This window comes from Leopardus geoffroyi, chromosome D2, assembly GCF_018350155.1.
Source record: "Leopardus geoffroyi isolate Oge1 chromosome D2, O.geoffroyi_Oge1_pat1.0, whole genome shotgun sequence".
In the NCBI taxonomy this organism is placed as follows: Eukaryota; Metazoa; Chordata; class Mammalia; order Carnivora; family Felidae; genus Leopardus; species Leopardus geoffroyi.
Genome location: NC_059334.1, coordinates 39,596,239 through 39,621,312, shown reverse-complemented (window position 1 = coordinate 39,621,312; position 25,074 = coordinate 39,596,239). Strand labels below are relative to the sequence as shown.

Sequence of the window (25,074 nt, the reverse complement as noted above, 5' to 3'; positions counted from 1 at the left end):
GGGGGGAAGGGAAGGAGAGGGAGGGAGGGGAGGGAAAAGGAGAGGAGGGAGGAGAGGAGGGGAGGAGTGGAGGGAGGGGAGGAGAGTGAAGGGAGGGGAAGGGGAGAAAGGGGAGGGGAGGGAGGGGAGGGAAGGGACAGGACAGGGCGGAGCTGGCAGGTGAGCCCTGCTGTGCGATGCGGGAGTTAGGCTGATCTCTGCCAGGAACGTTCTCATGAGGGGGTCAGGGAGACCCAAGCAGTGAGCCCTTGCCTGCCGTCACCTCCACCCAGCGCCCAAGAGGCCTGGCTACGTAGCGCAGACCAGTACCTCTCCTGCTGTGCTGCCTTGGCGGCCCGGCCCTCGCCAGCTGGGCCAGGCTGGGCAGGGGAGGAGTGAGCCCAGGCCGCACACCCACCTGCTTGATGCACTGTAGTCGGTCATTGGTCTGTTGGATGTGCCTGTCCATAGAATTCATTCTGGCCGTTTCACTGGGTTCTACCCGAGAGCCATGAACGTTGTCCAGCCTGTGAAGACAGAGGAGAGTGGGTGTCACTGGGGTCGTACCGGGCCCGACGGCCTCACGGCCACTCTCCAGCCGCAACGCGGACGTGCCGGCCCCAGTGGCTCCCGGCAGGTTCCAGGGCCCTTTCTGAGCTGCGGCGGCCTCTGTCCCAGCCGGCCCTGCACCGGAGGGAGGAACTTCGGCCACAGCTGCCCAGCCCCCGGGGAAGCCCACCTGGGCTGGGAGCAGCAGTTGCTCCTGGGTGATCTCTGGGGATGACTCACGTGAGCACTGCGCAGGCACGGCCACGTGGGACACGACGTGAACTGCACATTCGGCACACACGTTACCGCACGCGCGTGTGTGTTAGGGGGCGGTGGGGACGGCGACCCCACCTTCCGATTCCCAGTTCAGGGCTCAGCCTATGTGACATGGCTCTGTGTGCGCGTGCACACGCGCAGGGGTCTTCCCATGTGACCCTCACTGCGTGTGTGGCCTAAGTGCAGCATCCTGTCGTGGCACCAGGATCCCCCCCCAACCCCCCATGCTTCAGAGTTCTCCACACTACGGACCACAATTCCATTTCCCCCTTTGCCTTCCTGGGAAAGGAGAAGGGCGGGAATTAGCACCACCCCTCTCTTCAAGACAAGGAAACTGAGGCTCCGAGGGGGAAGGGAGTCACCCATGGTGGCACAGGTGGCCAGTGTCAGAGCCCATACCAGGAACTAGGGCTCCGACTATCAGCTCACGGCTCAGTGGGCAGGGTACATGAATGTCATGGTCACCGGGCTCACTTCCTGAATGGCTGTGGGCCTTGGGAACTTTAACAGGAGTGTGACTTCCTTCCGGGTGGGAAAGCTGAGTAAATGAAGGCAACCCTGTCACCTTCAGAGAGGCCCTGGGGTCCTCAGGCCACTGGGGGGGGGGCACAATGGCAAAGGCAGAGATGGAGAGAGAGAGACAGAGACAGAGACAGAGAAAGAAAGAAAGAGAGAGAAAGAGAAAGAAAGAAAGAGAGAGAAAGAGAGAGAAAGAAAGAAAGAAAGAAAGAAAGAAAGAAAGAAAGAAAGAAAGAAAAGAAAGAAAAGAAAGCAAAGAAAGAAAGAAAGAAAGAAAAGAAAGAAAAGAAAAGAGAGAAAGAGAAAGAAAGAAAAGAAAGAAAAAAGAAAAGAAAAGAAAAGAAAAGAAAAGAAAAAGAAAAGAAAGAAAGAAAGAAAGAAAGAAAGAAAGAAAGAAAGAAAGAAAGAAAGAAAGAAAAAACTGGAGAGAGAGGAGAGAGTCTACCCACTGTTCAGGGGTCCAGGTCCCTGGGGCAAAGCAGAAGTCGGCCCATGGCTTCTGGGTTTGCTTTCGGTAACCCAGCGGGCATTTCAGACTGCAGACACATGGTTTAGACACAGAGTGCTGAACAGAGGCCCACGGCCCTTGGTTTCCTCTGCTATCCTGTGACACTGCCCTCCCAGAAGGCCCCTCATCTCCTGCTGTGTCACCAAAGGTCCCATTTACCAGGCACTTTGGGTAGGCTGGGCCCCTGCATTCTCTCCTTTACTCTTCGTGCCCACTCTGTAAGACTAGAATTATCCTCCTTTTACAGATGAGGAAACTGAGGTCCGAGATCTGCCAAGTCCCCATGGCTAGTAGGAGGCTGGACTGTGTCTGTCTGTGCCTGTCTGCTTCCATGTCCTGGCTCTCTGCCCCCAGCACGAGCACCCTGGGCTTGAGCGAACGACCAGCATGGTGTGTCCAGGCCCAGTCTTGGGAAGAAAGGCCTGGTTGTCCTCCAAGGAGCTCTTTGCTACACAGTTCCTTCAAAGCACTTCTTACCGCTCCATTTGTACTTGAAAAGGCAACTCATTTGCGTGGTTCCAAAAATCAAAGCCCACGAGGGTATCCAGTGAAGTGCTGACCCTGTCCCCAGCCCCCAGATGGCCTTCCTGGGAGGACCAGTGTCACCAGTCTCCTGAGGGTCTCATCTTAGAGAAGCAAAGAACTATGGGTACTGTCCCCTGCCACCCCTTAAGAAACACATAAAACGATAACGTTCTACACACACTACTTGGACCTTGCTTTTTCCCTCTTGGTAATATTTCAAAGTTTATTCCACATCAAGACATAAAGAGCCTTTTCATTTTTTAATGGCTGCACCGTATTCCAAAGTACGAATGAATCCAACGAAATTCTGAAATTTATCCAACTAAACTCTGAATGTCCACCCCTGCCAGGCACTGCTCGAAGGCCTGAGGCCCCAAACGAGGCCCTTCTGCTCAGAAGGCTCACACTGCAGACCGAGTGATGAGGCCTGAAGCCGTCTCCAGATTCATTATTGCAAACAGTGTTGCAGGGTCACCTTTTGTATTGGTCACATCGCCCACGTGTGAATTAATCTAGAGAACATACTCTTAGGAGTGGAGTGTGTGGGTCCTTTGGGCATTTGTACTTCTGATACATGCTTTCTGGGTTCACTCTGCCTTGGAACTCTCCCACAAAAAGGTAAATGTAGGGGTAGCGCCCAACATTTATTTTTTCTACCCTCGCCCACCAACATCCTTCCATCCACCCCACCTATCACGCATTTATAGTCCCAGATAGCCAACTTCTCTATACATCGTTGTCCGTCTACATGCCTGTCCGCCCATCTGTCTATCCATCCACTTACCCACGCATCCATCCCAACACCTTCAGTCTACACGTACCCATCCAGGCACGCTTCCAACTCGCCCAGTAAATGCTTTTCAATATCTGTCCGTACTGTGTCGGGTCTTCTTGCTAGATCTATCGGCCACGGAGAGATTAAGATAATTCTTTTATGTTCATGGCACTCTTGGTCAAGTCAGTAGTCACTCTGTCTTACCCACTAGGCGACTATTTGTTGAGCTCCTTCTAAGTGAGGAAACTGAGGCTCAGAAGTTTTAGTAGTCGCAGCCAGCTCCAGCATCCTGGCTTTCCCATTAGAACCTAAACTTTGGTGCAACGAGTAGGGAGGGGCTGGGGGTCCCCCCTGGAGACTGCTGCGGTGTGGCAGGTGTGTGTCATGGGAGAAGTGTTGCTCCCCTTGCTACTCCTGTCGGTTCCCCAGGCAGGGGCTGAGTTTCTCTTTCTGAGTTGACTCCTACAGAGCCCCAGCCAGCGCTCACTCCCAGAGGGCTCCTGGGGCCAGGGACGAGCCATGGTGCCCAGTCGGCCAGCAGGGGGCGCTGTTGGTGAAGCTAAGTGCCCAGAGGGCTAGAAACCTGCACTGAGGGGCTCTCTCTTTAGGGCCCTCTTCCTCCTCAGTGAGCACCCGAGTGCCCCCAAACGGGGGGGGGGGGGGTTCGAGCAGACTTCTCTGGCTTTCTAGGTCTTGGATTCCCCTTTTGTAGAGCAGGATGGTGAGTGGGGATTAGGTGGCCTCACAAGACTCTGTCTCTAGGCAGACTTTTCCCAGGATGCACACAGTATTTTATGTAGGGTCAGGGACCTAGTGGGGCCTTGCTAAATGGTTATTGAATGACCGATATGTGGAAACTGAGGGGCACTCAGCCCAGCCAGGGAAGCTCTAAGCAGGCATCAGGAGCCCAGACCCACCTAGGCAGCCACCTTGGGGCCCAGAGGCTTTTCTCCTTGCTGAGTGTCCCCCGGTCCTGGCCTGGAACACTGGTGAGACTCAGGGTGGGTGGCAGGCAGCAGGAGAGATAGCAAAGATCATAGGGACAACTGCATGTCCTATGTGTCTTAATCTATAGAACAGAACGTCCAGCTGATGAAGGAGATGCTCACAGGTGAGGTGACATTGGAGATCAATGGACAATTGGGGTTATTGACCCCAGGAATGGATGGGGCTGGCAGCTCCAGCCCCCACAGAAAAAGGATGAAGGCGTGGAAGGCTAAGAGTCTTGGGTGTGGAGAGGCGAAGGAGTTATGAGAGGCAGCTCATTGAGGAGCAGTCTGGAATCTTCCATTTGTCCTGGACCTACCATGTTTAGGCACCAGGCCTGACCCTGTGCATTGGTAATTTACTTAATCCTAAAAGGCTCAGAGAGGGGAAGCAACATGACCAGGGTCACACAGCCAGGAAGGGGTTGGGCTGAGAGTCAAACACTCTTTCTATCCGTTAATGCGGTTTTTTCCCACTCCTCCAAGACTGGAGTCAGAGCCTCCTGGAAGTCCCCACTCAAGCTGTGTCTGGGCCCAAAGAGATGTCCCCTTTTTCTACCCAATCTGTCCAAACTCATCCACTCGCTAGCCACCCCCCCCCTCCCCCCCGCCCGCAAGGAGTTGCCTGCAAACGGGCAGTGCAGGGGCAGTGGCCATGTGCTCAGTGGCCAGCAGAGGTCGCCCTCCGCCGTGGGAGTGTTGCTCCACTGGGCTGCAGCCTCCCTCCTCAGAGCTTGGGCTCCTTTAAGCCTTTACAAGTAGCTACAAATCCTCCGTGGCTGCAGCTCCAGTGCCCTCGGTGGCCGGGCTCCCTCCCAACTAGAGATCCCTGGCGTGTACTGGCCCTGGGTGCATCCACAGCCTCAGCCCGTCCCCGGCCGCCTGCCTATCTCTGAACGGGCAGTGGGCTCAAGCAGTGAAGCCCCCAACCCCCTAACCTCCTCTGGCCCCAAGCCCTCTCCCTCCTGGTCTGAACAGCCACGTGCCTGTAGGAGTTGCAAAACGAGTCAGCTTGGGGAGGGGTCTCGGTGTGGGGGGGGAACCCTGCTCTGCTTCCTTCCTCCAGGCCTCCGTTTTCCTACCTGTAAAACAAAGGGTAGCCAGCCTTTAAGAGCCCCTCCCACTTGAACATTTTAGGATTTCTGTGTCAGGAGCTCCAGCTAGCTGGGAAACTCTATCTCAACAAGTGTAGAATGTTCGACGTTAACAACTACGTAAGCCCGTCCCAGGGCAGCCCCAGGAATCCCGGGAGGGAGAGCCCCTGTTCCCGGGGACGCTGCCCCCTCGGCCACCCACTCTTCCTTGCACCCTGTGCTCAGCCTGGCTTAACACGGCGGATATGTTCTCTGCCGGTGACACGTGAGCCGGCGTGGTCTTCTGACTCCCAGGTAAGTCTTGGAGGGCCAGGCTTCTATGCCACTCCTCACCACCTAGCACGGCGCTGGCCCCGTTGCCCCTCGGTTGGTGCCTAGCACAGAGGGCTGATTGGAAGTAGGGGGCCAAGAGACGCAGGAGGCCCTCGTGTGGCAGGACGGGGGTGGGGTGGGGGGCGGGAGAGGGGGCGCAGAGGGAGACAAGGGCAGAGTGGGACTGGAGCCCATCTGGCTGGCTCCCTGAAAACATCATGGCCCTTGGCCCTTTCGTCCCTGGAAACGGGGAGTGGGGTGCTCTTCGCTGCCCCGTGGAAATGTGGGGTGCTGAGGCCCTGGAGGCAGCTCCGGAGGGTGGTGGGTCAACATCAGCTACGCTGACATCGGGATGATTTATTTTTCACTTTTGCGGCCAAACAAGTCAACTGGTACCCTCGACTCACAGGCACCCAGGGGAGGCGCATTTGCGGACGTGTGTGCGCGCTCGCATACATATGCACCCTTTTTGCACACTCAGGTGTAGGTGTGCGCGCGCACGCACACACACACACACACACACACACACTCAAGTGCTAGCGCAGATGCACTTGAGCACACACATCTCCTGACAGCTTGCACAGGCAAGTGGCGGGGTCCCCAGGGGAGCTGTGTGAGCAGTGGTGTGCAGAAATGATTCAATCACCATGCACATCTGCAGCTCAGATCCCCTGGGGCGAGCGGTGCTGGCAGCAGGGACGGGGGTTGGGGGGGGGGGAGCTGTACCTACAGCCTGCAGAGCAGAGGCTGCGTTCCCAGACATCGCCAAGGCCAGCGAGTTTGGGACAGCCTGGAGGGAGAGCCTGGGGGGGGGGCGGGGCTAGGGGACCCATCCCAGCCAGCTCCTTCACCAGCTCTCGAGACTCCAAGAGGAGCAGGTGTCATGGATCCTGGCTTCAGCAGGGACTCGCCAACCTCGCACATGCGTGTCAGTCTAGGTCCTCCTCACTACTTCAGCCACGTCCTGTGTCCTCCCCCTGTACCCTGGACTGTGCTCTGAAGATCACACCTCCACGTCTTTGCCTCTGTCCCTCAGCCCAGAATTCCTGGTCCCCTTCATCTATCAAATCACCGTCTCTGTTGTCTTCAACCAGTATAGCTACTCACTTCCATTCGTATGCCCCCGGTGTACCTGTGACGCACCATCTTGGTGGTACCAGACCAGACCAGTGGAATGTCTTTGTATCCGTCTGCCCCATCAGCTGGGATGTTTTCCGGTTACAGATTCCCAGACCCCAGCCCGGGGGCCTGGTACTCAGCAGGGGCTCAGCAATGCTCATTAGACGGATGGATGGCCATTGCTGGCATATACATGACCCAGAGTAGCACGAGCTGAAAACGCAAAGACCCAGCCCTCATCAGAGGGATTCTGCACCCGGAGAGGCTCCATGAACCCGGGCCACGCTTCCCGAAGAGTGGTGGACCCCTGGTGGAACAAGGAGGATCTCCCGTGGTCTGCCATTTTTGCAGGGACGTGTTTGGACTAGGACGATGATCACTGCTGAGTCTGTGGGTATTATTATTTCGGATAAGGTTACATTGGGAAGCAACGGCAACGTGCGTGGATTAAAGACACGTTTTAAACATAGCATACGTGGGATGAAAGTGACTCGGGTTAGGGAAGCACTGATGGAATCTGACACCCTCCTCATCTTCGAGGCGGCGAAGGAGTAGAAGCTCAGAGAGGTGCAGGAACTGCCTGTGGTCACACAGCGGGTGTCTCCTCCACTCCTTGCAGCATGCACTAGGCACACTGCTTGCTGGTAGGGGAAGAGAGGAGTGGTGAAGCAGAGGCAGTCAGAGGAGACTGACTTTGTGCCCCAGCCCGGGGAAGTCGGGGAAGGGCAGAGGGACAGGAGATGGGAAAGGGAGAGGGAGGGAAGAGGCAGCCCCAGGCAGCTGACCGGGACCAGCTGCTTCCCATTCTTGGCCAGGCAGCTGGAGCAGACCCCTGCACAGGGTGAGGCCCCCCGGGTAGCGGGGGGGACCTGAGAGCCAGACCTTCCTGGCTGTGAGGTTGTGGGAGGCCCCGTTATCTCCTCGAGCCTGGCTTCTCAGCTGTCCAACAGAAAGGCGCGGCCCTCTCCGCCCCGCTGGGCTGAGGAGCTGAGAAAGGGGACAGTGTTCTGGAAAGGGAAGTTCTGATTTGGACCACAGCCCCTCCAAATCCAGTCGGTCGCTCCTCAGCTCAGGGAGTGCCCCCTTGCCAAGGCTTGACAAAGCTCCGGCCTCCTGGCCACACAAGGCAGGTGCTTTGGCTTGGCACTCGAGGCTCCTGGAAGGGTGGACCCACTTCTCTCCATGACCCAATCTCCTAGCACCACACCCCGTCCCCCCATGTCTACAGGAACACCCGTGGTCAGTGGTGGTTAATGGGACAACACGATGTACCGTCGGCATGCCAGAGTAGGGGCTTCCTGAGGGACAGCCTGTTCTGGAACCCAAAGGTTAATCCAGAGGGAGGGACAACTCACTTGAGAGAACATGTGTCAACACTGCCCTGACCCAAGTGCCAGCCCCCTGTCCCAACCCGCACCGTGCTGGGAATCCCAGCTGCATTTGGGTGTGCCTCATCCCTCCGGAGCATGTGATGACGCCCAAACCCTCCTGCCACCCCCCCTGCCCCCCATCACACTCCAAATCCATGACCTCATAGTGAACTTTCTCTGACAGCTTCTCTACCCAACAGGCAAAGGAGGACCAGATTCAATCCTGGACAAGGTCACTGGGTTTTCTCTCATCCCCAAGGCCACGCTGCCTCTGCTTTTCGTTTCCTAAAACAAAGAGCCTCTAAACAAGTATTGAGTCTGTATGTGCCATTCAATTCTCTTCTTGCCCTACCTTATGCCTCAGAATTCCACACCCACTGTGGTGTTCCGATTGTCCGCACTGTCCTACAGATGAAGGAACCGAGGCTCAGAGAGGTCCAATGGCTTGCTCCAGGTCATGCTACTGAGAAGTGCCAGGACTCGAACCCGGGTCTGAATACAAACCCCGTGGTGTTTTACCGCATCATGCTCTCCAGGGGAACGTGGCAGGCCTTCCTCAACTAGACACTTCCTTCCCTGGCCCCGACTGCCAGGGCAGACAGGTGACTGCCGTGGAGAGCCGAGGACAGTGCAGAGACAGAGTCATGCACGTTGCTGCCTGGTGCCAGGCCCGGGCCGCAGACTTTCCCCGGGACAGTGGTGCTCATGCAGTGGCCTTGACCTGGCTCTGTCTTGAGGCTCTTGCCTGCAAATGCAAAGGCTCAGGTGCCATCGGGTAGAGAAGAGAGGCATGGGAACAGTTCTCTGAGGGCCCCTGGAGGACAGGGGGCGGGATGAAGCTGGAGATGGCGCCAGGACCCCCTGATCACCAGCTGGAGCCTTCTAGAAGGTTGTGAATACCATGCAGATGTTCTTATAGCTCTGGCTCTAGAAGACACAGAGGTGTTCTCCACTGCCCTCTCTCCCCCCAGCTCCTCAAGGCTCCAAATCTACCTGCCTGGCATATTCTGCCTGAGCTCCAGACAGGGGCACGACCAAGGCAGAGCCAGATAGAACCAGATGAGCCATTTAGGACCACTTAGGACCTACTTAGGACCTCTTAGGACCACTTAGGACCATGAGTTCAAGCCCTGCATTGGGCTCTGGGCTGACTTCGCAGAGCCTGCTTGGGGTTCTCCGTCTCTCTCTCTCCTCTGCCCCTCCTCTGCTCATTCTCTCTCTCTCTCTCTCTCTCAAAAATAAACAAACAGAAAAACAAACAAAATGGTCCTCATATCTTAGATCTAGAAGGGATCTGGGCATCTGCTCAGGCCTATCCTAATATTTACAGATGAGGAAACTGAGGCCCAGGGCAGGGGCAGGGGAGGCAGTGGAGCAGAGCCTTGAAGGCCCAGTCTGGGTCAGAGGTGGGGTCAGGGCTCCTACCCAGGCCTCAGGAGCCCTAGATGCCCTGAACTCGACTCTCTCTGCCCCCCACCACATCTAGACACTCCCTACAGAGAGCCAGGGCCAGGCCTGTGGATGCAGAAGGCTCAAACAGGGGCCTGCCCGGGAAGCAGGGGCTCTGCTCCCGCTGGCCAGCACCTGTGGTTTCCGTGCAGAGATTTTCAGCATCCCGGCTGGGCTGAGGCCGGCACACCTGACCCCACAAGTGCCCCCTTTCTCCCAAAGGCCCGTAGAGCAGGGGATGAGTCGGCCGGGTGTGGTGCCCGTCGCCTCATCTGTACTCAGGGCGTTTCTGCTCGGAGGCCGCTCAGGGACTGCGCCACCCGCATCCCAGGCGGGGGAGCAGGGGCCTCATCCCTGGAACCCTCCAGGCACAAAGCGGGCATCCCACAGGCAACCCGCAAACTTGTTTCCTGGCTGTCTGCTAAGAGACAAAAGTCCCCCTAGGTGGTCCGAAGCTCTAACCGTGCAAAGGCACTCCACGGAGTACTCAGCGCGGACGTCAGAACCTCACCTGGCCCTGTTGTACCTCATCTTACACGGGCAGCACAGCTTAGCGGTCAAGGTGACCGGGCGGCCTGGGTTCAAATTCTGGCTCTGCCACTCGCTGGCTTCTGTGACCTGGGGCAAAATACTGCCCTCCGGGTGCCTCAGGCTCCCCCTCGGTAAAACGAGAGCGGTGATAACAGTGCCCACTTTCATAGGCTGCTGTGTTCACCGAGCTAGTGAACGGGAAGCACTCAACACAGCCTGAGCCCATGAGCGCTGGGTCTGTACCAGGCCCAGGTAGGCTTTATCGTCTCCATCACAGGCAGGAGGAAACCGGGGCCAGAGAGGAGCCGGGACTTGCTGGGGGTGGGGGTGGGGGGTGGGGGACACACACCACAACCCTACACACTAAAGATCTTCAACCTTTTTTTAAAAAAAAATTTTTTTTCCACGTTTTTATTTATTTTTGGGACAGAGAGAGACAGAGCATGAACGGGGGAGGGGCAGAGAGAGAGGGAGACACAGAATCGGAAACAGGCTCCAGGCTCTGAGCCATCAGCCCAGAGCCTGACGCGGGGCTCGAACTCCCGGACCGCGAGATCGTGACCTGGCTGAAGTCGGACGCTTAACCGACTGCGCCACCCAGGCACCCCAACCTTTTTTTTTTTAAACCTATTTTCAAAACTTACTCAAAATATCTAGTTTTCAATCTAGTTGCAGCAAACTTTTAGGCAGAAATTCAGTTTCTGAGGCACCCGGGTGGCTCAGTCAGTTGAGCGGCTGACTTTGGCCCCGGGTCATGATCTTGCAGTTCGTGGGTTTGAGCTCCCGTGAGGCTCAGTGCTGACAGCTCAGAGCCTGGAGCCTGCTTCGGATTCTGGGTCTCCCTCTCTCTCTGCCACCACCCCCCCCCCCCCCCCCGCCCCCCACTTACGCTCTGTGTCTCTCTCTCAAAAATAAATAAATATTAAACAAAAAAAAGAAATTCAGTTTCTGCAACAACAGAAGGGGCTGTGCTCTGGATGGGGTAGGGGCGGGGCTTGCTCTCACACAGGCAACCCTGAGAACCATGCCCTGGGCTCGAGGCTGGGTGTCTGAGGACGTGGGTGGCTAAGGCATCCCCTTGCCCACTGATCAGAACGTCAGGTCGAGGAGCTGAAGGGATCTGTCCTAGTGGCAAAGGCCAGTGGTGGAAAGTTCCAGAAGGAAGGCGGATCAGGTTAGTACTTGACAGCACGTGCGCTGGGCTCTGTTCCTCCTGGGCAGCAGTCTGGATGCCCACGTGAAGTCTGTCCAGCTAGTCAGTGTCAGGTGATGGAGGCAGGGAGACCAGAGGGGAAACACTGCCAGTTCTGGCAAAAAGAGGGCGGTGCCCTGCCCACCCGGGAGGAGGTGGCCTGGGGTCTGTTCCTCAGAAATAGGGCCCTTGAGATCCTCCCTAAACAGAGGATGCTCTGGTCTCATTAGCTGGAGAAAAGCTGTGTATTCTACCCTCCCGGGCAGATCACGAAAGCACTCTTGTACATGGGGGCCTCGCAGAACTTGACTTCTCCCAAAGTTACTAGATTGCAAACCACTTTTTTTCACCAAACCCATTTTAAAATCCCATAGAACTAGTTTCCCGGGAACTGGCCTTGAGAAATTCTGACCTAAGGGGAGTGGCTGTAGGGTGGAGGCCCGGACAGCAGGGAGAGAACCCGGAGGAGGAGGACTGGGCAGGGGAGGCTGGGCGGGCTGGTAGGCTGAGGAAAGGGAACCAGAAACTCAAGTGTCTGTGGGAAGAGAAGCCACAGGCATCGGTGTCAAGATATGAAGCCCTCCATCCCTGAAGCCTAGGGCCCTGGATTCTGAATCCAGTATCGCGGCCAGTTTCCAGAAGCCACTGGTTATCATGATACACTCAACCAGCTCCCGCTCAGCTCCCAGCCCCCAGCAAGGCTGGCCCAGGTCAGGAGATTGGCACAGGCCGGGGCAAAGGCCAGAGTTGGAAGGTCACATGAGCTGCCTGAGGCAGAGGCCAGTTCCTTCTCCGCCCCACCCAAGCCAAGACCTGCAAAGGTAGGGCACAGGCCGAGGTGGCCCAGAAGGCCAGAGTTCAGAGAACTCCCTGAGGCTGTGGGGGAGGGGAGCCCGCTGGGAAACCTCTGTTCATAGCTGTGAATAATAATGAGAACAAAACAGGCATCATTAAGTATCTACAGTGTGTCAGGTAGCACGTTTGGCGTTTTATGCGAATTATCTTTATAATAATATAACCAAAGATAAGAATGATTAGCACCACCTATAGATGGGAAAACTAAGATAGGAAACGAGGAAGGATCTCACCCAAGATTACAAAATGGCAGAGCCGGGATTCCAACCCACATCTGTCAAGCTTCAAAGCGCAGCCATCCATCCCCTAAGCCAGGCTCCCTCTGCATCATCCTGGGGCTCTGCAGATGGCCCAGCCCCAGATGCCCTGCAAGAGGCCTTGAGTTCAGCCATCCCCCAGGGTGCTGCTCTGTGCTAGCCTGCACTGGCTGTGCCCAGCCCAGAGTGGGACATGTGCACAAGAGGTGTCCGTCCTCAGTGGGCTCCTGGCCTGGGGCGGGGGGAGGCGGGGGGGTCCCAGTCGTATGCCAGCACACCTGCAGTGCTGTGGACACACAGTTGGCCTCTCTGGGCCTGTTTTCTCAGCCCTCGACGGATGGTGCTGATTGAGATGTCACATACTTCTCCAAGCATCCCTAAACCTCAGAGGGTGGCTGAGGGCACTCAGCATTTAGGAAGCACTCACCATGCCCTTGGTCCTTTCGCAGGTTAGCTCACTTAGTCCTCACACTGACCCAAGGAGTTGGGCATCATTGCTCAGATTTTACAGATAAGCAAACTGAGGTCCAGAGAGGTTATACAACTTACTTAAGGTCACACAGCAGGGCAGTGGGGTTGCTGGGATGGGAACCTGGGTCTGACTATTTTCAAAGGCCTCGCCAGCCTGATGCAGGGCTAGAACAGATACAGGGGAGGGGTTCCGGCCAGGCTGAGGCCTACGTCACCCTGTGACCATAAGCACTCAGCCCTTGGACTGTCTTGGTGAAATGGAGGCTGGGTGAGGTGGTTCCTAAGGCATTTTCTTGCTTTTTTTTCTATGTTTATTTAATTTTGAGATTGAGAGAGAGAGACAGAGACAGAGACAGAGACAGAGCATGAGGAGGGGAGGGGCAGCGGGAGAGGGAGACACAGAATCCAAAGCAGGCTCCCGGCTCTGAGCTGTCAGCACAGCTCGAACGCGGGGCTCGAACTCACAAACATGAGATCATGACCTGGGTGGATCATGACCTGATGCTTATCTGACTGAGCCACCCAGGCACCCAGGCACTTTCTTGCTTTAATGCTCTGGCAGGAGGCTGGGGGGAGAAAGAATTTAAAAAAAAAAGTGAGATGGCATCCCTATATTCTAGAAACCCAGAATCCAGGTGAAGGCAGACGAGCTTCCCCAACCCACCTGCTGTCAGCACCCACCATGGAGGCCCAACTACGGAAGGCTCAGGGCTGGGCTGGGGGCATCCCCACAAGCTTTCTGGAGGAGGAAGGGTGGAGCTAGGTCCCAAGGACCAGGGGGCTTGGCCCCCGCAGGGCCAGCGTGACTGGCAGAGGGCTAAGCCGTGGGGGTTGCTAGGATGGGGCAAGGAAGGCCTGTCTTTATTTTGGAAATACAACCGCATCCCAGTCCCCCCCCCCTCTTTTTTGTTACATTTATTTATTTTTGAGACAGAGAGAGACAGAGCATGAACGGGGGAGGGTCAGAGAGAGAGGGAGACACAGAGTCCGAAGCAGGCTCCAGGCTCTGAGCTGTCAGCACAGAGCCCGACATGGGGCTCGAACCCACGAACCGTGATATCATGATCTGAGCCCAAGTCGGACACTTAACCGACTGAGCCACCCAGGCGCCCCATGCCCAGTCCCTTTTGGACCAGGCCTGGCCAGTCAGTCGGGAAGGGTGGCCTCAGGGTCTTTCTTAAGGTAGAAGGTACTGAAATGAAGTAGGACGCTCACAATTCATCTGCTTTTTAATTAACTCGCCCTGCTGCCTTAAGTGATTCCCTGCTTACGCTCATTCTTTTGAAAATTCCAAAGTGCTATTTCTGACCTGTGATTTACTATTGCCGTACGTCTCTATAAGCAGTGTTTTAGCTTAAGTGGCAGTTGCATATTAATTACAAAGTTAATTATGTGCTGTGTAATCACGCTGTAATTCATTAGTTTACTCTACACTCTTAGAGCCTCATGCTAATAGCAAGATCTGACAGAGGGTTTCAGGAGTCACCAAGAAAGACCTGTTGAAAATCCAGCACGGGACCGCAGGGGACTGGAGACGGCCTCAGTGTCTCCTCGGGCCCCACCTGCCTGAGCTGGGGCTGGGTCTCGGGCCCCTTGACGCTGTTCTCGCGGACGGCATCACCTGCACCCTCACTGCCCAGGGCTCCAAAGGCACGTGGCCCGGAGCACAAGCGGCCTCACCACCCGTCCTCTGCTGAGGATGGTGGAAAAGCCAGCGGGCTCCTGCTCGTTCCCCGCCTCGGAAGCGCAAGGACAGGAACAGAGTTTGCTTAAAATTACTTATGGAACAGAGAGTCACTTCCAGGTGGAAAATTAATGGCTCAGATCATCAAAACAAAGTGGCCCTGATAGCACTGACCCTGAGGCAGACCCGGGAGGGGCCTTGGGAGGAGGTGCCAGGCAGTTGTTGGGGGGGAGGTGCGGGGTGGGGGGGAGACCCAGGCCCAAGAGGGGCAAGGGGGGTATCTGGGATTCAGACCCAGGTCCCTTTACATCCGTTCCCTTCAAGAGCATTCAGGGCTCTTGAAAGTGAACGCTGGCCACATTTCTCTTTCCCTCTTTTCCTGGTTTGCTTTGTCTCGTAATAAAATGATGCGTGGGGTCACTGGGGCCTGGCTGTGAGCCCTGACTCCACTCCTTAGACAATCTCAGGACCCTCTGAGACCCAGGTGCCTCGCCTGTGCAGCCGGGTGAGAGCTCCCCGCCTCCAGGCACACGGTGGCAAGACGGATGGGAAGGAAATGTGGGCACCTCAGACCCTGCCCCTACCTGACCGCTTCAGGTCTTCCTAGGGGATTCTTGTCTAATGTTTTCAGTTTTTCATCTTTGAGAGAGAGCCGGGGGGTGGGGGGGGATCTGAAGCAGGCTCTGCACTGCCAGCAGAGAACCCAATGCGGGGCTCGAACTCACGAACTGTGAGACCATGACCTGAGCTGAAGTCAGCCTCTCAACCAACTGAGCCACCCAGGTGCCCCTGGGGGTTCTTTTCGAAGAACCATCTCTGCCTGGGCCCCGAGTTGTCAGCCACTGAGGAATCACCCTTGACCCTCCAATGGCATTTAAAAGTCAATGTGAGGAAAGCCAGGCCCATTCCAATCCCCCCCCCCCACCCCTCCCCTGCAAATCTGCAGATCAAATTTCAAGCCGCGACGGGACACGAAGGCTATGACCTACCCCGGACATAGCGATCTGGTGGCTGAGACCCTCTGCTTTCCAAATATAAACCTGCTTGTTTTATTTCTGCTGACAGCTGAACGAAAAAAAAATGTGGAAGTCCTTCCCCTTCTGGCTCCAGTCAACAAGAGGAGAGAAGGACTGAGAGCCCCAGCTGGCATGGGAGGAAGATAAATAAGAAAAAACAAAACATGTCCTTGTGCTACAGTGGAATGTTTAAAAAAGAGGTGAAAAGCACAAGGTCAGGGGCAGATTTCATTTTCTATAATTTCAGAGGCTCAGGGAGGAGGCGGCATGCTGCCGACTCAACAGTTTCGGGGGAATCAGTTTTGGAGGGAACTCGTTTTGGGGAGGGGGGAGGGGGGTGTCTTAACAGCCAAAGCACTGTGGTTTCCTTTCCAGGGAACACATTGGTTTCCCTGGCAACAGAGAAGTCCAGCCTCCAAAGTTCTGCCTGGAGACCAAGGCTTGGCCTGGGATGCTCCAGCAATTATCCACGGCCGAGGCCTCAGCATCCTGCCTGCCTGGGCCGCGAGCTGGGTGGGAGAGGTGCAAAAATGTCGGCGCTGCAAAAATGTGGGCACCAGTCCCCGTCTCTCCCCCCACCAACCCCCCCCCCCCCCCACAGTTGTGCAAGGAGCCACTCATCCTCAGATCACCACTTTCCAGGGCTTTACGACGGAGCAGGTAAAAAGTGCCAGAAACAACTTGGAAATGAGCCTGAGTCTGAGGGCACCCAAGGACCCTGAGGGCGCAGTGAAGGCTCTAGGGTGGGCGGCCGATGGCCCAGCAAGGCCGAGCCTCCCGTCCAGCACACTTTGCAGCGGGGGGTGGCTGGCACCGGGGAACTGTATCAGAAGAGAGCAGGTCCAAATTTCTGAGCTCGTCTCCCTCCTCCATCTTGGGTCGCTAGAGTGGCTCCACACGCACTTCGTGGCTTTTAGGGCCCATCTTCCCAGGGAGGCATATTTAAACATCTGGCCTGGGAAGACGCCGTCTGTGGGCTGGGTGTGGGAGGGAGCTGGGGGCAGGCGGGAGAAAGGAAAGGAGGCAGAGAGAGGCCCTGCCATGGCATCCCAGAGCACTTATCTGGCCGCCCAGCGCTGGGCTAAGAGCACCACACACACCATTTCATTTAATTCGTCCTCTACTTGCCCGGTGAGGCAGGCACAGCTATTCCTCGCTGGAGGGAACTCAGGGGTCAAGTGACCTGTCCAAGGCCACCCAGTGAGAGGCAGGCTTGTGAGCCACACCTGCCAATCCCGGTGCCAGGCAGCGAAGGAGAGTGACTCTGGCTGGAGATTTACTCCCCTGGTGGTGGAAGGGACACAGAAGTTCCGAAACTCACCCCTCTACTCCCCTCCCCAGAGCCTCCCTCTGCCTCTAAACGTTCCCCAGGAAGACAGGCCTAGGAGCAGAGCCAACTGCTCCGAACCAGCGGTAGATGTTCCCCGAGGGCCTGATAGCGTGTCCTTTATAAGTTCCGTCGCCCTTATGCCCAGACAGCCCCGCGAAGTAGGTAGTAATAACCCCTTTTATAGATGAGGGACTGGGTACTCAGTAGCATGCCGAACTTCACAGCTAGCAAGAAGCAGAGCTGGGATTCAAGCCCTAGTCTGATGCCAAAACACAGATATCCCTCTCTCTTTATGCTTATTTTTAAGTAGGCTTCATGCTCAGTGCGGGGCTCGACATGGGGCTTGACGCGGGGCTCGAACTCACGACCATAGGATCAAGACGTGAGCTGAGATCGATAGTCAGACGCTTAACTGACTGAGCCACCCGGGCACCCCTACAGATATCTCTTCACTAATGATGAGGAGGAAGAAAAGCCAAGCCTTCTGGAACCCGTACCACATGCTTGTGATGTTTAAATCATTCTACACACGTTAACTTATTTTATTCCTCAGCCATCCCTTGAAGTACGTGCTATAATTGGCTCCATTTCATTGATGTGCAAACTGAGGCCTGAAGCTCTGTAAGCAACATGGCTAGAAAGGCATAAGGCCAAGGTTTGGTCCCAGCCAGGCAGACTCGCGCTTACACTAATAACTCATATAATGTGCGGCTTCTCCAGCCACTGGGACATCCTGTCTCCCAGCCTTGACCCCTTTATTCTGGTTGGTTCTGGGAGCCTATAAGGCCGGGCAGCAGTTAGAGACCTGGGTTTTTCCCTTCCTAGAGCTCAGCTCCCTGGAGAGTGCCTTCTCCCACCCCGGAGAACGGCAGGCGGGACCCGGACCGCATTTCCGCCCGTGTGTGTGAGTGTGCGTGTGTGTGGCCTCAGGCCCACGCTGCAGCCAGGGTGTGCACGCAGCTGATTTATAACCCTCAGAGAAAACAGAATTGCAAATCTCACCCACAAATCTTCCCTATCGAGGTACTTGTGACAGGCAGACATGCCGTGAATTCCCGAGAACAGGCAGGGCTCCCCCCAGCCTTGGCTCACTCACGAAATGGGTCCAGGAGAGCTGGCCGGCTCAGCCCAGGGAGTGGCCGCTGACCTGGTGGCCCAGTCCTGCTCATCAGAAATGCTGGCCCGTAGGAAGCCCCAGGAGGCACAGGTTAGCTATCCCATCCCCCACCCCCACCCCCGGAGGCCCCATCACATGTCACACCGCAGTCACTGGTCAGACGGTGAGAAGCAGGGCCCGTTAGCACCTGCAGAACCAAGAAGGGGGACCTGAGCAGACATCTATCGAACGTGGATTGCTCCCCTCATTGTTCTATGCGATGTGCTTTAGGTTTGTCTCATCCGAAGCAAGACTCAGGGAGGTTATGTGACTTCGGCTCGGACCCCAACACAGGCAGCCTGATTCCAGAGCCTGTGCTGGGAACCACCCCATCGTGTTCCCTCAACTCTTCAAAGCCCATTGGAGGTCCCTGGGCCCTGTTCCTGGCACACAGGCACTCACTCCGTTTCCCTCCAGAGTGGATAACGGGGGGCCCAGGTTGGGTCCGGTTGGGGTCACCCCAATGGCGTGTGAACCGCCAGGAGATGCTTCCAGCTTCTGTACACCCCGAACCGGGGCTGCCATACTCCAGGCCTGGCTCACGCTATCCCTCCAAGCCCAGCTCGAAGGGGCGCTGTGATGGCTGAGCAGCAAAGGGACACCTGCTCTCTTCCTCCAGTCTTGCCCTGCAGAGCCTTCCCGGCAGCCGGCATGGTGGCTGTGGCACACAGCACTGGACCACGGGACCCGCTACTTGGGGCCTCGTGGAGGCCTGTGACGGCCCAGTCAGTTCTGCTGCCCATGGGCGGGAGGACGGGTGGGGGCAGGGCATGGGGGAGCTGCCACCCGGTGGGAGGTGGGGAGCTGCCACCCGGTGGGAGGTGGGCAGCTGAAGGCGAGGCAGACCTACTCCGGACTCGGCTCTAGTCTCCTGTGTGACCCAGACTAGTCCACTGCCCTTTTTTTTTTTTTTTTTCCTTCAATGTTTATTTATTTATTTTGAGAGAGAAAGACACACAGAGAAAGAGAGAGAGAGAGAGAGCGTGAGTTGGGGAGGGGCAGCGAGAGAAGGAGGGAGAGGATCCCAAGGAGGCTCCGTCCTGCCAATGTACAGCCCGACGTGGGACTCGATTTCACCAACTGTCAGATCATGACCTGAGCTGAAATCAAGAGTCAGACGCTTAACTGACTGAGCCACTCAGGCGCCACCGCCCCCCTTCCCCCAACCCCCCCAACCTTTCTGAGCTGTGTCTTTTCTATTTGGAAAATGGGTTCGGTTTGCCTGCATGATAGTTGTGGGAGGATTAAATTAAATGAGTATGAGAGAGCCCGTGACTCTTGAGAGGCCAGGCACACACAGACGTCCACACTGCACACACGTGCACACATAGAGCTGGGGTGACCCTGGTTACAGAAATCCCTGTCCCAGCCCAAAGAGCACTCTGCACCAGGCCACCCTTTCCTTGAGGTGTCTCTTGGGGTTGGCATTGGGGTGAGAGTCCCGGCTCCTCCTCTCCTCCTCCTCCAGTTCAGACTCCCTCAGTCCCAAACCTATAATCCCTGGCAGGGAAAATGACAGCTTTGCCCAGCGGCTGCCCTCAGCCGAGGGCGGGGAGCTGGGCGGTAGCCGTGGTGGTGGCTGGGAGGTGGGCCCGGGACACACAGCCCCGGAGTCAGGGGAGGTCAGTGGAGGGGACAAATGTCATGGGGACTATGGGCTTTGGGGCAGGGGGACGTGGATGAGAGGGAAGAGGGGGAGGGGGTAGGCACAAGGCCCCAGGGCTGGCCGGAGGCTGGCCCTCTGTAGGACATGACACAGGGAGGGTCGGCAAGGGGTCATGAGCCTGGGACCAGAAGCACAGGGAGGGGGGACTTCTGCACGGAGGCTCAAGGCACAGGGCCTGGGACCCTGAGGCAGGCTGGCTAGGTGCCTGGAGGCAGCAAGTCAAGCATGGCTCATGGTTTGGGTTTGGGGTTTGGGAAGCTGCAAACACACTGATCCCTGGGCTCTGCGCTGGCCTCCCTGGGATGGATGGGGAACCAGCATTTTAGAATGAGCCCCTGGGATCTGCCTGCAGCTGAGAACCCCTGGGTTTCCTCTGCCCCAGGGAGGCGCTGGGGCTTCCCCTGCCTGTGCTGCCTTCCCCTCGGCACCGCCCTCCATTTGGCAGGAAGGCAAGGCTAGAGCGGTGCCATGGACACCCCAACCACATCTGCCGGGCTAGGCTCCTCACCACCTGTCTCCTGGGAGGCACGCGGCCCATTTGTGGGAGGGGCCCCAGGACTGTCTCCGTTTACTAAGGCCTGGTCAGCAAGGCTGGGGTCAGCCCCGGAGCACCCCTCCTGGGCCCCTCCCCACTGAGAACAGCTGTCAAGGAGCTAAAATGTTGGTGCTCTCTGCCTCCCCTCTAAGAAGTGGCAGGGAACCTGTCCCCAGCCCCTGGAGCTGCTGGGCTCGTGATCTAGGGCCATGCGGACCCCTGAGCCATGTCCGTGGGGAACAGACGTCCCAGCCCAGGCCATGCTGCCCTGACTGTCAGTGGCCTTGGACAAGTCACATGCCCTCTCTCAGCAGGAGGAGGTTAGACTTGGCGATGTGCAGGCTGCAAAGGAAGGGCATTCAGGTGGACAGAACAGCCCGAACAGAAGCTGGACGGAGCGCAGTTGGAAACGTGCCCAGGCGGACTGGGCCAGAAGATTGGGGGTGAGGCTCCGTCTAAATTTAGGGTTAGGAGCAAGGGTGAAATGGGAATTGGAGTCAGTGTGGGGTTTCTCTGACCAGTGTTGCCTGAAGGCAAGGTCCCTCGTGGGCACTCAGTACTCCTGGGCAGGGGCCCTCGGCAGCCGTCCCGGCATCTCTGGATCGTGAGGAGGGACAGGCAGAGGCAATCTGCTCTAAGAGAGGCAGCAGTGTTTGCTCGAGAATAATCCAGAGGACCAGCTTGGGCTCCCGCACCACCAGGTGGCCCAGAGGAGAAAGGGGGTACATTCAGTCTCCCTTGGACCAGCCTGAGCACAGCCTGGGCCTACCTAGGGGTGCTGTTCTCAGACTCAAGGCCTGGGGTGACAGGCCATGAGGCAGGTGGGACGTAGGCCCCGGGGAGGGATAAGCCTGGCTTATCAGGGTCAGGGCCATGGGGACAGCCCCACTCAGGCCTGGAGGCATGGATACCTGCCTGGGGCCTCCACAGTCATAGACTATGCTGGCTCAGGACTCCCTGCTGTCATCCCCACAACCACCATCACCCCGACTTTCCTGGTGGATATTTGAAGATCCAACCTCTTTGGAGAGGGTTATGCTTGAGGACAGGGTCCCCGGCACGACACCGGTCACACAGGAGTCCTGGGGTGTGCAGAGTCTGGCACCCTGAGGCATGGAGCCCCAGGACTGGTCCCAGCTGGGGAGGGGGGCTTACTGCTTTTACCTGGCTCCCGACCTCCCATCTTTTCCCTCGCTCTCGACCTCTAGGACGGTGCGAGGCACGAGCCCACCTTCACCCTCAGCAATCCTCCAGGGAGGGGACAGATGGACAGCCAGTAGTACAGGTGGACCAGAGGCCACTCGGCAGAGGATGGGGCCTGCCTGCTTCTCTGGGTCCCAGGGTGGCAACCTAAAGGCAGGGGCCCAGCGCAGGGTCGGGCGGCACGAGGAGCAATTGTTCCTACCGCCTGCCCGCCTGGTGCACCTGCTCACCTGCTGCCCGGTCCCCACTTGCCATGGCCTTGCCAGCCCCTTCCCTGCCCCCTCTCGGCCCGAGATGGCTGTCGCCATGGCAACCCTGCTCATTCAGTCCGGGATAATGAAGCCAATGTGTTTTTCATTTCCATGAGCGGGAGTGCGGAGCAGAGCGGGGGAGGGGGCTCCCCCCTCTCAGCCCCTCCTCTGAGGGAAGGCAGCCTGGAGAGAGAGGGTGTGCGTGCAGCCCGACCAGCAGAGGCACAGACACCCGTGGGAAGGGGGTGGGACCTGGAACCCCAAGCTCTCAGGCCACCACAGCAGCCATGTGGCTGGACAATGCCAGCCAGAATGGCAGGCTTCTCTGGCAACACCTAGACCAGGAGAAGTGGCTTGGAGACAGGCAAGGCAGGGCTCCACCTCTAGCTGTGTGACCTTGGGCTAGTGACTTCACCTCTCTGGTCTCCCTTCAGTAGAAGGAAGTTCACCAAGCATTTATTGGGTCTCTTTCGAGTGTCTGGCCTTCTGCTTTCCCCGGAGAACCTGAAAAGCCCCAGACAGAGCCCTGGTCATCCAGGAGTCCCCAGGTGAGCAGGGGGAGTTTGGATCAGGCATGTTTCTCAACTGTGAAAACAAGGCCAGCAACTCTTATCTGTTGCCACCTATCTCCCAGTTACTATTCAAAGGGGAGGTTGATGTGAAGTTATGCATGTGAATGTGCCTGGTGCACAACAGTAGATGTTTTATGTGTCTTCAAACTGGGTCCCGGTCCCGCAGCACAGACAGCAGATGTGGAAGAGATTCTCCTATATGAGTCAGTGCTGCCCTAACGCCTCTCCTTCCTACAGACTTGCCCATTCAGTTGGGAGGTAAAACTGAGGCCTGAGCAGGGCTGGGCTGGGCACAGGGGCAGTGGCTTTGACTAGCCTGCACCATCAGTGGCAGGGCTCATCTGTAGCCCAGACGGGAGACAGAGCAGGACTGTCTGGGACACCCACGGCCCCCAGTCGTACCCGCTCCTCCAGCCCCTTTCCAAGGGCAGGAAGCCAAAAGCACTCACGCGGAAAACTCTGGCCTGTCTTCCCCCCCACCCCCAATAATTCAATCACCTTGGAGGCCAGTGGCCCTCTCTCCTGGCTGGGCTGACAGATTGGAGGGGGAGGGAGGGGAAGCATGCAGAGGGAGGGGTGGGGGGTACCAGGGAAGCCGATGTGGAAAAATCAGAGCAAGTCTTGAAAAATGAAGAAATAAACCTGCCAGGAGGGAGACAGCCTCCATCCGTCCTCCATAAAGCTGTCTAAGGGCCACCAAGGACGTTGGTGGGTGGAAGGGGCCGGAGATAGCTCCTGCTGGGACCCCTGCCGCCCCCGCCCAGCCGGGCTCCAGCCCATGGCTGGTGAGGGGTTGGGGAGGAGGGGGGCCTGGGGAGCTTGAGGGTTAGGAGGGGCAGGAGGGTGGGAGGCACAACGGTGGGGAGAAAAGGCCTGGGAACAGGGGCCTTTTGTCAAATTGATGAGCCAATACCTGTACATAGTAGGGACTCAGCGTTGGACTGAATAAAGGAAAGAATCTGTCTGCAGGCAGCTGGCGAGCAGGGCCTCTGTAGCAGGCTGACTAGCCACGAACGAGGACTTGGCTGAAGCCCATTCGCCCATTTCACAGATGGGAAGGGAGGTCAGACGGGCCCGAGGTCACATGCCGAATCAGAGCCGCTTGGGTTCTCCACCCCGCGGTCCATGCCAGGGTGCCTTCAGCATAAACTCCAGGGTTGGGGGCCTCTCTCCACTGTGTCCCCACCGATGCCACATCACACCCAGGCCGGGGACCAAACACACCTGTGAAGGAGGATATGGCCCTGGCCCTGTTCCAGGTCCTTCCACGGAACCGTTAAGAATCACATTTTCCAGGGGCGCCTGGGTGGCTCAGTCTTAAGCGTCTGATTCTTGGTTTTGGCTCAGGTCGTGATCTCACAGATTCGTGGGTTCGGGCCCCATGTCGGGCTCCGTGCTGACAAAGCAGAGCCTGCTCGGGATTCTCTCTCTCTCCCTCTCTCGCTGCCCCTCCCCCACTCATGCTGTCTCTGTCTCTCCCAAAATAAATAAATAAAATAAAATAATTTAAAGAAAAACCAAGTCATTTTCTAGGAACACTGAATGACCCCGAAACCTGCTCATGACATAAGTTGAGTCCAAAAGAGAAAGAACAAAAAAAAGTCATAAAGTCACCAGAATGAAATACACCAGAATGTTGGTCAGCATGACCAGCGGTTGGGACGGTCACGGACAGTTTTTATTTTTCTTCTTTCAACTTTTATGGGACTTTCAGGCTTTCTACAAGAAGCGTGCATTATTTTTACAGTAAGGAAGAAAGGGACAGTCTTAGGCTCTCCATCTTGACTTGGACAAAGTCAAAGGAATGCTGGCTGCAGGGGGGAGCAGCTCTGCACAGGCTCACACGCTCGTCCGCCATAACGAGCCTCCCGCCATGGCCTGCAGGCCTGCTGAAGTCACCGCAGGCACGTAGGAGGGGACCACAGCCGCCCTCACTTCGCTGCGTGACCGGGCGAGTCCTGTCCCTCTCTGTGCTCTTGTGTCTCCTCCCCTCGTCTTTCTTACCTCACAGGACGGGTACTGAGGGCTAATGCTTGAACTCAGCTTGGAAGCCCTCATGATTAGGGGGACAGGGCTTCTCTGAGTTGGAGGGACGCTGTCTGGGGCAGAAGGGGCAGCTGAGGTACCTCCAAAGACTGGGCAGGCCGGCGCAGGGCGGAGGAACAGCAGAGCAGCGCCAGGAGGCGAGGGGCCAGCTCTCGTCCCCTGTTTACAGTGGAAACACAGACTTGAAAAGGTTTCACTTTTCCACTGTTTTTGTGGCGGTGCTGTGGGGAGCAGGGCTTCCTGAGAGCGAGGCCAGCTTTCTAAGGCCACACCGAGTCCAGCCCCGCGCTGGCCTCTGACAGGAAACATCATGTTTTCAATTTACGGGTCCCTGCCAGGCGCTCCACCAGCCGGCTGTGTGGGGAGAAAACTTCCAGGCCTGGCTGCAGTTGGGAACCCCTGGCAGGCCTGGTGGAGCCCCGGGACCCCAGAGGGGACCCCGTGGGATCCCCAAGTGGCCTTACTCCGGAACAACTCTGGCTGCAGGTGCCTGGCAGCTGATGGGGGTTTGTTAGCAGGTGATGTGCCCGGTGATCCCACCGCACAAGGCGCAATCCCTGGCCTCCTGGCTCCCATGTCGGCGAGCCCTACTCTCTTGATAGACAGACGGGGAAACTGAGGCCCACAGAGGGAAGAGGCTTCCCAATGGTGAAGCAAGAATGACCGCTAACCAGATTGGAAGATTCCCAACCAGACTGGAAGATTCCCAACGGCCGGGAGGAAGATTCTCCCGCTGGCAAAGGGAGACTGTCCCCTGTGACAGTATTGACCGATGTTCGACATCACACGCCTACAAGCGGGCACCGTGATCACATTTGAGCTCAGAACAAGCCTGTGATCTGTCTGAC

The 25,074-nt window shown here is 57.0% G+C and overlaps 1 protein-coding gene across 12 annotated transcripts in view; it reads right to left on the bottom strand.

The window, feature by feature from the left end:
* The window catches only part of ZMIZ1 (zinc finger MIZ-type containing 1), a 232,823-nt gene that overhangs the window by 107,300 nt on the left and 100,449 nt on the right, over positions 1–25,074 (bottom strand). For all 12 annotated transcript variants that reach the window (XM_045437807.1, XM_045437810.1, XM_045437804.1 and 9 more), the window contains one exon: positions 398–506. In XM_045437807.1, the coding sequence (XP_045293763.1) occupies positions 398–457 (60 nt within the window). In that variant the 5' untranslated portion in view covers positions 458–506. The remainder of the gene's footprint in view (positions 1–397; positions 507–25,074) is intronic.